Source organism: Calonectris borealis, chromosome W (assembly GCF_964195595.1).
Source record: "Calonectris borealis chromosome W, bCalBor7.hap1.2, whole genome shotgun sequence".
Taxonomy (NCBI): domain Eukaryota; kingdom Metazoa; phylum Chordata; class Aves; order Procellariiformes; family Procellariidae; genus Calonectris; species Calonectris borealis.
Genome location: NC_134351.1, coordinates 45085355 through 45097444, shown reverse-complemented (window position 1 = coordinate 45097444; position 12090 = coordinate 45085355). Strand labels below are relative to the sequence as shown.

General features: G+C 42.8%; 1 protein-coding gene and 1 long non-coding RNA gene across 2 annotated transcripts in view; one reads left to right on the top strand and one right to left on the bottom strand.

The window, feature by feature from the left end:
• LOC142074738 (uncharacterized) overlaps window positions 1–12090 on the top strand; it is a 181939-nt gene that overhangs the window by 155930 nt on the left and 13919 nt on the right. The gene's annotated exons all lie outside the window — the stretch shown is intronic.
• LOC142074734 (small glutamine-rich tetratricopeptide repeat-containing protein beta) overlaps window positions 1–12090 on the bottom strand; it is a 37595-nt gene that overhangs the window by 17313 nt on the left and 8192 nt on the right. Inside the window, exons 3-4 of the mRNA XM_075135593.1 lie at window positions 1676–1779; window positions 826–895 (exon numbers count right to left, since the gene is read on the bottom strand). Of these exons, the coding sequence (XP_074991694.1) occupies window positions 826–895; window positions 1676–1779 (174 nt within the window). The remainder of the gene's footprint in view (window positions 1–825; window positions 896–1675; window positions 1780–12090) is intronic.

Genomic DNA, 12090 nt, shown 5'->3' with positions numbered 1-12090 from the left:
CAGTAGAACTTATTCCACATGATTATCCTGAAATTTTTGAGACGATTACATCTGTCTTGCAATTAGAAACTTACTTATTTTTTCTATAAAACTCAAATATCTGAAAATCCAACAGGTCATAAAAAAATGTGATTTATAAAGCATCTATCCACCTGATACCAATTCATATCAGTTATCGGTGCTACATGCTACTTTCTTTTTTTTTTTTAGGGGAAATAAAATGGATTACTTCTTGAGTAGTATTAGTGAAGACTTCTATGGTACAGCTGCTTTTCCTCACATCAATAGCAATAACATCTATCAAAGGGAAAACAACCAACTGGCTTTTCTGCAGTTTTTATAGAGCGCACAAGTTATTTCACACATGTGAAATACTAACCCTAGTAAGCTGACAGGAATTTTTCCGTTGGCTTCAGTTACCGATGTTTTAATATTCAACTAGCATATAATCCTTGACATCACACAACCTTTTCAACAAAGTAGAAACCTGTATAGAAATCCCATGGACAAACAGGCACATCTATAATATACCGAACAATAACTGTTAATTCTTGTTAATTCTTTAAAGCTTCTACTACTCAGGAATGCTGCCCAGGAGTAGTTTTTAAGCAACCTCCTGAGCAAGGGAGAGAATAGGCTATATTTTCTTAAACCCCAGATGGAGCAAATCACTTAGCCCTCTTACAACATAACAATCGCCATGGAATGTAAGTTTAAGTTTTTGTGCGGGGTGTGTGTTGCCCAGCTGCTATACTATCACTATCCATGATAACCCAAAAATCTTAATAAAAGCATAAGATGTTTATTTCTATGTTTATTACAAACCTTCATCCTTCAGTTGGTCAGCTTTTTCAACATCCTCTGGTAAAGAATCTGAGAGAGGCAGCATGTCATTCTGTACGTAAACAAACCAAAATTTTTTCATTAAAATATAAGCCCTGATTATATTAAAAAGTTATTTCATCCTGGGCAGCATTGTATCAACAAGCAACCAGATTTTCTGTAGCGCACAGGAAGTATGAAAGAACTAAAATGTCACTAAAACATCCTTACAAGAGAAAGATAGCTTGCTTTCTACTACTAAAAAAATCTTATGGCTCACCACACATTTTAAGGAAGTCAAGGTGAAGAGAGTTAACATGTCTCTACAATCTTGGGTTTTTTTACTTCTGACTCTCCTATTTGCCATCCTGGTGGTTCCTGTGCTTCCTGTACTGGGGACTCCCAGATAGAACCTATTATTAGTACACATTTTTAAAGTTCCCATTTTAAGGTTAATCTTCATGGGATGTTTTTAAAACTGAACAACTAAATTATTTCCAGAAGGGAGTGAGAAGCATCAGAAAACTGCGGATGACCTCAAGCACTTTGCAGACATTTATCTCTGGGAATTGCAAAATGCTTAACTGAAAGATAAAATGCTTCAAGTGAGAACGAGACATCCACTGTTTATTAATTTTCTATGTGGAATTGTCCTTGTCTAGCTGAAATTAATTCCTCCCACTGCCCCAAAAGATTCTCATTCTGCTAGCTTTTATGGAAGTGTCACTTTTTTCAAGTTTTCCTTAAGTTTCCTCATCATTTTGACCTATACAGCACTTTAAGGTTGTGTATACAATATGAAATCTCAGCACATATTGTCAAAGTAACTCTAAAATCTAAATTAAATTCTTACCTTGTAAAAAGAATTTGTGAACATTTCTATCAAATGCTGTGGAGGTGCAAGATGAGTATCTTCCAGGTTAATCTTAAAAACAGTCTCCAGACACTGAATTGCAACTTACAGGAAAAAAAAAAAAAAAGAAAAAAAGTCACCAGTTTCTTAGAAGTGTAATTTCATTAATTTATTTATAAAGCTGTGATTCATTTCCTTATTCACCTAGTAAAAGCAGCTCCTTGGAACACATCATAAAATAAAGAGAGGCTACCTGATCCCCACAGAATTGACTGCCTGGAAAATAGTATAAGCTATAAGGAATCTATACATAGTTCGGCCATTATTCTTAAACAAATTTAAAACTTTCATTTCAATTCTTTCAGTCATTTGATGTCTTTTTTTTCTTTTTTACATAAAAATATGAGTATATAAAAAAGCACCACAATTCATAATACAACTATGCATGTGTGACACACCTCACCCCAAAACACCAGAACCAAACTGCCATATATTTGTGTGGCATAACAGTTGGAAGAAAATGGCTCATCTTTACAATAAAGAATAAATGCAAGATACTTATTACTCTTATCTTTTTTAGAATTAAATATATTGATTTGAAGACACTGTTTATTAATAAAATGCTTCATTAATAAGAAAATACATCTGCAGTATCCTTTCACATGTTCTGTTGTGTAAGGATTAAATGGCCCTCCCAATCCTGCAATAACGCAAGTACACTCACAATAAGCAATTCTGAAAAAAGTAGAAGCAAATACCAAAATGAAGTTTTAAATGCACTCACATATTTTTAAACAAAAGAAGATAAATGGCAATTACTATATACAATCCTCTATACACATATATTCTGTTAATTATAATATCTCAAATTATATTAATATTTTCCCTTTCATTTTGAGAATCTAGTAGAATGTTTTTATTAAGGTATATCATCTAAATGTTTTAGACTGAAAACTGAGGAGGAACAAAGAAGAATCTTTGTAAAGCCTAGTTTGAACAAAAAAATTAGTTTTATGTTATATTTTATTTTATAAATATTACTTTTTTAACCCGAACTAGAGATAAAGCCCTGATAGAATTAAATCTGGCCAGGGACGTCAAGGGCAACAAGAAAAGCTTCTACAGGTACGTCGGGGATAAAAGGAAGACTAGGGAAAATGTGGGCCCTCTCTGGAAGGAAATGAGAGACCTGGTTACTCGGGATATGGAGAAGGCGGAGGTACTCAATGACTTTTTTGCCACAGTCTTCACCGGCAAGTGCTTGAGCCTCACCACCCAAGCCGCAGAAGGCAAAGGCGGGGACTGGGAGAATGAAGAGCTGCCCACTGTAGGAGAAGATCATGATCAAGATCGAGACCATGTAAGGAACCTGAAGGTGCACAAGTCCATGGGACCCGATGAGATCCATCCAAGGGTCCCGAGGGAACTGGTGGATGAAGTTGCTAAGCCACTATCCATCGTATTTGAGAAGTCGTGGCAGTCCGGTGAAGTTCCTGCTGACTGGAAAAGGGGAAACATAACCCCCATTTTTAAAAAGGGGAAAAAAAGGAAGACCCGGGGAACTACAGGCCAGTCAGCCTCATCTCTGTGCCTGGGAAGATCATGGAACAGATCCTCCTGGAAGCTATGCTGAGGCACATGGAGGACAGGGAGGTGATTCAAGACAGCTAGACAACCCTTCACCAAGGGCAAGTCCTGCCTGACCAACCTAGTGACCTTCTATGATGGAGTGACTACATCAGTGGACATGGGAAGGGCTACCGATGTCGTCTATCTGGGCCTCTGTAAGGCCTTTGACACGGTCCCCCACAACATCCTTCTCTCTAAACTGGAGAGGTATGGATTTGATGGGTGGACTGTCCGGTGGGTGAGGAATTGGTTGGATGGTCGCATCCAGAGGGTAGTGGTCAACGGCTCAATGTCCAGATGGAGATTGGTGACGAGTGGTGTCCCACAGGGGTCCGTATTGGGACCAGTACTGTTTAATATCTTCATCAATGACATAGTGGGATTGAGTGCACCCTCAGCAAGTTTGCAGATGACACCAAGCTGAGTGGTGCGGTCGACATGCCCGAGGGACGGGATGCCATCCAGAGGGACCTGGACAAGCTCGAGAAGTGGGCCCGTGTGAACCTCATGAGATTCAACAAGGCCAAGTGCAAGGTCCTGCACCTGGGTCAGGGCAACCCCCAGTATCAATACAGGCTGGGGGATGAAGGGATTGAGAGCAGCCCTGCCGAGAAGGACTTGGGGGGTGTTGGTGGATGAAAAGCTGGACGTGAGCCAGCAATGTGCGGTCACAGCCCAGAAGGCCAACCGTATCCTGGGCTGCATCAAAAGAAGCATGGCCAGCAGGTCGAGGGAGGTGATTCTGCCCCTCTACTCTGCTCTGGTGAGACCCCACCTGGAGTACTGCGTCCAGCTCTGGAATCCTCAGCACAGGAAAGACATGGACCTGTTGGAGCGGGTCCAGAGGAGGGCCACAAAAATGATCAGGGGGATGGAACGCCTCTCCTATGAGGACAGGCTGAGAGAGTTGGGGTTATTCAGCCTGGAGAAGAGAAGGCTTGGGGGAGACCTTATTGCAGCCTATCAGTACTTAAAGGGGGCTTATAAGAAAGATGGGGACATACTTTTTAGCAGGGCCTGTTGTGACAGGACAAGGGGGAATGGTTTTAAACTAAGAGAGGGTAGATTTAGACTAGATAGAAGGAAGAAATTCTTTACTGTGAGGGTGGTGAAACACTGGAACAGGTTGCCCGGAGAGGTGGTAGATGCCCCATCCCTGGAAACATTCAAGGTCAGGTTGGACGGGGCTCTGAGCACCCTGATCTAGTTGAAGATGTCCCTGCCCACGGCAGGGGGGTTGGACTAGATGACCTTTAAAGGTCCCTTCGAATCCAAACTATTCTATGATTCTATAACCAGGAGTAGCTGAATTCAAATTAAGTATCAGTAAAAACTGAGTCTTAGAATTTAAATTGAATTTCAGTCCAATGTTAATATAATAAATATAATTTGAATTCTTATTTGCATTATAATGAACCTTAACGCTGATCCAAAATTAGAAAAGTAAAATTACTTAAGGTTAACAACAGTAAGGCCAGTTTGAGGAGCCTATTTTCTACATCACAGCTGGGAGAAAGGAGGAAAAAGTAAACTTGTAAAATAAATAGTAAAACTTGGAAGAGGTAATCTTTTTTTTTTTAAAACTCTGATAACATACAATAGAAATTATTCAGAAAAAGTCAAGTATGATACAAATTTAATGTTGATAACATGTAACACTAATTGAATACATGGCTAAATATGCATACAACTTGCTCCTATAACCTATAAATGCTAAAAATGTATCAATTTGCCAGGTTCTAAACTACTCAGTAAGAGTGCTGAAGGATTTGGGTTAAACTCCTTTGTCTCCTGCTATGTAGAAAAACTTAATTATAGTAAAGTGAGCACTGATTATGCTGAATTCTGAATTATATTGAGACAAGGGATTAAGGAATTTTAGTAGTTGAATGATTAATAGTAGTTAGAAGATTGAATCAGTAGGTAGGGGCTTGATACTTTGTTCCTCACAAGGCCGGCTCAGCCTGATAAGGCCGACTTAGCTATGGTGTAAATTAACTGAGGCACCTCACAAGGACAGCTCCTGATAAAGACTAAAAACTTGTCTCAAGAAGCCAGCTAAAACTGACCCTGCGGTATGGACAGAAGTAAGAAGACAACTGAGCCTGCGCAAGAACAAAAGGTTACTAGCGGTGACGAAGAGGAACTATCAGCCTTCATCCCCACGACCCCCGACGACCACCACTAGGAGGCAATGCGCAAGCGCAGATGGGAGGGGTCTATGGAAATGACTTCTTGGAACTCATTTTAATACAAAGCAGGGACAGGTCATGCATATGTATAGGCGTATTACAAAACTATGAATATGTAATATTTTACTGTATATATTTATGGTAAGTGCCGCATTGAGGCACGCACGATTTTGGTGGGATTACTCCCCCGTGCCGCCCAGCGCTGAATAAACATACCTACTTTACAATCTCATAGATTGTGGAGTCCGGTTTCTGCAAGTCAGTTTTGGCGAGCCAGGCAGGAGACTCTCTGCTTCACCGCGGGATCGGCTGAGGAGCGGACGCCCCTGGGCGCGCCCCGAGCATTTCCTCGGAGGGGACTCCGCTGCCAGCCGCTCACCGTGGGAGTAGACAAGAACCTCCTGAGTCCGCGGAAAGAAAAGGTATGTTTTAGGAGAGGGGCCTGTAAGTCGTACGCATGGCTGGGGCTGCTGGTAAATCGCGCAGAGACGTCTGGCGTGCAGCATAGTCCCCGTATGGTAGGAGGGTACCCTGCACGGTAATAGGGAGGATTCGCTGACCGATAGAGCGGCCGCTAGCAATCTTGGGAGTAGATCGAGTGAATCCGAGGTTTCTGCTGCATCCCAGTGTTGGGAGCCAGGACGGACCTGCTAATGACTGGTATATAAGAAGCAGGAGAAGGGTAAGCGGACCTCCTTGCAATTGCGATTGGGTCATCTTTACGGTTGCAGCTGCTGGGTGGGTGTACAACTAGTCTGAGGAGTTGTACGTGGCATGGCCATAAGTATTATCATCTGTTGCAACAATTTATTGTGTGACTGAGTGTCTGTGTTGTATGAGTGAGACGCAGCACAGCTGCGAAGCGAGTGCGGAGTTCTGATCCGCGGCTCTGTAATCTCCGCAAGGAGAGCGGCCGGAGATGAATGAAGTGAATGATAGGATCGAGCCTTCGTCTTTTGTGTACAAAAACATTGTAGAATTTTGTGAAAAAGCAGTATTGTATATCTAGAGGGTTCTATGATAAGAAAACCTCCGATAAAGTCACTAAGACAGTGCGGGAAGGAAAACCAGTCCCGGCATCTTATTAAAGGTTAAAAGAAAAGATCAATAAAGGGAAGATACGAAATGGGTAACACTCAAAAGGGAGTCTTGAAGAAAAGCCCCTTGGGCTGTGTGCTTGCTCATTGGAGAGATATCGTTGGGATCGGAGGGACGGAAAATAGAAAAATTCTTATTAAATATTGTAATCAATGGTGGCCATTGTATAAATTAGAAAGTGAGGCTAAATGGCCACTTAATGGATCAATAGACTACAATACTCTCCTACAACTGATGCTATTTCTAAGGAGAGAAGGGAAGTGGGATGAAGTTTCATATGCAGACATGTTTTTCACCCTCCGAAACCATCCGGAGTGGCAAAGGGACTGTGGAACGGCGCCACCACAGGACCCTATGGTACTCGCACTTGAGCGAGAAAATAAAGAATTTAAAGGTAAACTGAAGCGGTGTTGCTCGGCATGCAGTATTGGACAGAGGTATATGAAAGCAAACAAAATTCACCAGGTGCCGGAACCAGATCTAACTGACCTGTTTAAGCCTCCCCCTCGACCACAGGAACAGGATGCGGACTCGGACGAAACTTCCACCCCCCCGGACAGCCCTGTATCTTCCCGCACCAGAAAGAAAACTGCCCCAGTAGTCTTACAGGCACCTCTTCGAGAGGCGGTGGCGCCTGATGGCGGGACGATGCTAATCAAGGTACCTTTTTCCACTACTGATTTAGGGGAATGGAAAAGGGTTGCAAAAGATTATAGGAGCGATCCGATCGGTGTAGCTAAACATTTTCAGTTTATTGTGAAACAACATAACCCTGATTGGAAGGACATACAATTATTATTAGACTATATGACTGAAACAGAAAAGCAATTGATTTTAAAAACAGCAGGGAGTTTGGCTGATGAATACTATAGGACTACAGGAGGGGATGTTAAGGAATATTTCCCTCTACAAGATCCAAAATGGGATGCGAACAGATCTGCAGAAATGGTAAAACTACAGGGGTATCAGGAGTGGATTTCGAGAGGAATGGAAAAGGCTATACCCAAAACCATAAACTGGTCGGCTCTATATGCAATTAAGCAAGGTCCCTCCAAGTCCCCATCTGAATTCCTGGATCGACTGAGGGATGCAATGCGCCGTAACACACCGCTGGATCCTGGATCCGAGGTAGGAATACAACAACTAGTCTCTCTGTTTTTGGGTCAGTCCACAGGGGACATTAGGCGCAAGCTCCAGAAGCTACGCACTACAGAAAGTAGAAATTTGGAGGTGTTGCTAGATGAAGCATGGAGAGTATTTAGTAACAGAGAAGAAGCATACAAACAGGTACAAAGGAGAACAGTGGCAGTTGTAAGGAAAAAAGAGGAAAGGAGACCTAGGCGAGAACCGCCTCGCTTAGAAAAAAATCAATGTGCACGATGCAAAAAGTTTCGTCATTGGAAAGGAGAATGTCCGATGAATAGGGGAAGAGGACGAAGTTATCAGGCAAGGAAAGTGGTAGCTCATGTGAAAAAGGACTGACGGGAACCTGGGGAATCCACCCTAGCGGATCCACTGGTTATAATAAAGCTAGGGAAGGAACAACAAGAGGTAGAATTTTTAGTTGATACAGGGGCAACATACTCAGTTTTGAATCAAGCCTTGATGCCCCTGGAGAATGATTACATCATGGTAAAGGGGGCAACTGGCCAAAGTGAAAAGGCGTATTTTTGTAAACCTTTAAAATATAAACTGGGAAAACAATGGGGAATTCACAGATTTCTATATATGCCCAACTCTCCAAAGGCCCTATTGGGAAGAGACTTGCTAGAACAATTAGGTGCAAAAATTATATTCGAAAAAGGAGAAATTTCTCTGAAAGTAAAAGATCAACAATACATTCAAATCCTGAGTTTATTCTTAACCAGTCCTTCCATAAAAGGAGAAATTAGGGAGGAAGTCTTAAATCAGGTATACCCTGGGGTATGGGCTACCGATGTACCCGGAAGAGCAAAGAATGCATTACCTGTTGAAGTTAAACTTAAAAAGGGAAACCAACAACCAGTAAGGATTAAGCAATATCCCCTAAAGAGAGAAGATAGAGAAGGGATTCGGCCGATAATCGAAAAATTTTTACAATTCGAACTATTAAAAGAATGTGAGTCTAATTTTAACACACCCATATTACCAGTTCGTAAGCCTGACGGGTCGTACCGTGTGGTCCAGGATCTACGGGCTGTAAACAAGGTAACTGAGGATCTCTACCCTGTGGTGGCGAATCCATATACTCTGTTGACTACACTAACACCTGAATTAGCCTGGTTTACTGTTATAGACTTGAAAGATGCCTTCTTTTGCCTCCCTCTCCATGAAGCCAGCCAAAGATTGTTTGCATTCGAATGGGAAAACCCCAAAACCGGTCGCAAGACTCAACTCACCTGGACGGTGTTGCCACAAGGATTCAAAAATAGCCCTACCATTTTTGGCAATCAGCTTGCGAAGGACTTGGAATCATGGGAAATCCCATCTGAAAAAGGAAAACTGCTACAATACGTGGACGATATCCTGATTGCCACCGAAACAGAGAACGATTGTATCACCTGGACGGTGAGTCTATTAAATTTCTTGGGGCTCCAAGGGTACCGGGTGTCTAAGAAGAAAGCCCAAGTAATACAGCGCAAAGTGATTTATTTAGGCTATGAAATCAGTGCTGGGGAAAGAACTTTGGGACAAGCCCGCAAAGAGGCAATCTGCCAAACCCAGAGACCTCGAACAGTGAAAGAGTTATGGACTTTCTTGGGAATGACTGGGTGGTGTCGGCTGTGGATTTATAATTATGGACTGCTTGTTAAACCATTATATGCCCTAATAACTACCAACCAGGGACACCTTGAATGGAACAACCAGGCCGTACGAGCCTTTGAGAAACTAAAGAAAGCCTTGATGTCAGCTCCAGCCTTGGGGCTCCCAGATGTGAGTCAGCCATTTCTCCTCTTTTCCCACGAAAAACAAGGGGTTGCTCTGGGGATACTAGCACAGAATTTGGGTCCCGATCGACGAGCAGTTGCCTACTTTTCCAAACAGTTGGATACAACTGCGAAGGGCTGGCCTGGATGCTTGCGGGCAGTCGCAGCTGTAATACTAAACATACAAGAAGCCCAAAAATTCACCCTGGGTCAGAAAATGACTGTGCTGGTGTCCCATACAGTATCTGCAGTACTGGAAGCGAAGGGTGGACATTGGCTTTCTCAACAAAGATTTCCAAGATATCAGGCTATATTGGTAGAACAGGATGATGTAGAAATAACAGTCACTAACATTGCCAACCCAGCTTCTTTCCTAGAGGGAAACACAGGAGAACCAGTGCATCATGACTGCTTAGAAACCATTGAAGCAACATATGCAAGCCGACAAGATCTGAAAGACAGCCCCGTAGAAGACAGAGAAAACTGGTTCACAGACGGAAGCAGCTATGTCCTGAGTGGTAAAAGATACGCGGGATATGCTATTACCACTAGTCAGGAGATAATAGAATCAAAGCCTTTGCCCCTAAATACCTCGGCACAGAAAGCGGAGATAATCGCTCTAACCCGTGCCTTGGAATTGGCCCAAGGAAAAATTGTAAACATTTATACAGACTCAAGATATGCCTTCGGAGTTGTGCATGCACATGGAGCAATCTGGAAAGAGAGAGGGTTATTGAGCTCTCAAGGGAAGAATATTAAACACGCAGAGGAAATTTTGAGACTGTTGGAGGCAGTACAACTCCCTGAGAAAGTGGCAATTATACACATCAAGGCACACCAGAAAGTGAGCTCGGAATTGGAAAGGGGAAATGAGCTGGTGGACAGAGAGGCAAAACAGGCAGCCAAGGCAAAAGTAAAAATAGAAGGGGCTTTAGTCCCTGATGGGCGAATCTCCCTAGAAGGTAAGCCAGGATATACAAAAGAAGATCAGAAGCTTATTGCAGATCTAGAAGGGTCATATAATAAAGAGGGGTGGGCTCTCACCCCACAAGGGAAACTAATCATTCCCTCCTATCTAACATGGTCTCTGATAAGGGAAGAACATAGGAAGAGGCATTGGGGGGCAGAGGCCCTATATAAACAACTAATCAAAGAAATCATAGCTAGGAATTTATACACTACTGTAAGGCAAGTGACACAGCAGTGCGATCTCTGTCTCCAGACGAATCCCAAGAATACCCCCAAACCAGAAATGGGCCAAATTGGAAAAGGCAATGGGCCTGGGCAACAATGGCAGATTGATTTTTCAGAACTCCCAAGAAAAGGGGGGTATCGATATTTATTGGTATTAACTGATACCTTTTCAGGTTGGCCAGAGGCATTCCCTACCAGGACAGCCAAGGCTCAGGAGGTAACTAAAATATTAATACAAGAAATAATACCACGTTTTGGGGTTCCAGCAACCATATCTTCTGACAGAGGACCACATTTCATCTCCAAAGTAGTACAACAAATTAGCCGCCATTTGGGCATAGATTGGCAGCTTCATACCCCATATCGCCCTCAGTCGAGTGGCCAAGTAGAAAAAATGAACCACTTAATCAAACAGCAGATTGTGAAATTGGGACAGGAAACTAACTTGGCCTGGCCTCAGTCTCTCCCTTTGGCTCTTTTGCACATACGAACTAGGCCAAGAGCAAAGGAAGGACTGAGCCCTTTTGAAATCTTGTATGGACGACCCTACAGAGTACAGAAAGGGATGTCCATGCAAGTTGGGGATGAAATCATGACCTCCTACATGGTTGCATTGGGGAAACAACTCAGGAAGGTTGAGAAATATGTGATTGGGACTCGAAGCAGGGGTTTGGATGGGCCTGTACATAACATACAACCTGGAGACTATGTGTATGTAAAGTCTCTTGCAGAGAAAACTTTGGAGCCGCAGTGGGAAGGACCATTCCAAGTACTCCTCACCTCCTTCACAGCAATCAAAATCAAAGAACAGAATGCCTGGATCCATCATACCAGAGTGAAGAAGGCACAAAAATCTCCATGGAAGGTCACGCAAGCCCAACCGGGAAAATTATTTTTTTCACGGTCATAATTATGATTTGGGGGTGGGAAAGCACTACTAGCCAGGATAATACTAAGCAGCTTTGGTCTCAGGCTTATATCAAATATACCAGATCCATGGGGAAATTGTCTGATCTGAGAGGCTTAAATCTATCTACCGTGGTCATACACGGAAGCCAGGTATACTTGAGAGGGGAATGGGGTAACACTACAGAAATTCATCAACTCCAGGGGACTGTAGGAGAAGAAATCAAAGTGGGATGCCGAATGACTAATGGGACTACTACCCATAAAAAGGCATCCCAGATTAGTAATCGGAACATCTGTCCCATAGATGATACCACAGAAGCCTGTCCTCCAAGTAACATAACAGCCTGTACCGGAAGGGAATTAGAATGTTGGCATAACTTCACACTAATAAGAACCACTGAGGTGGTTTGTCTCTGGGCCAGAGATAATATTGGACTCTCATTTAAATTTAGGATAAATGCTGTGGCAAGGCCTGTTGCAACGGTCA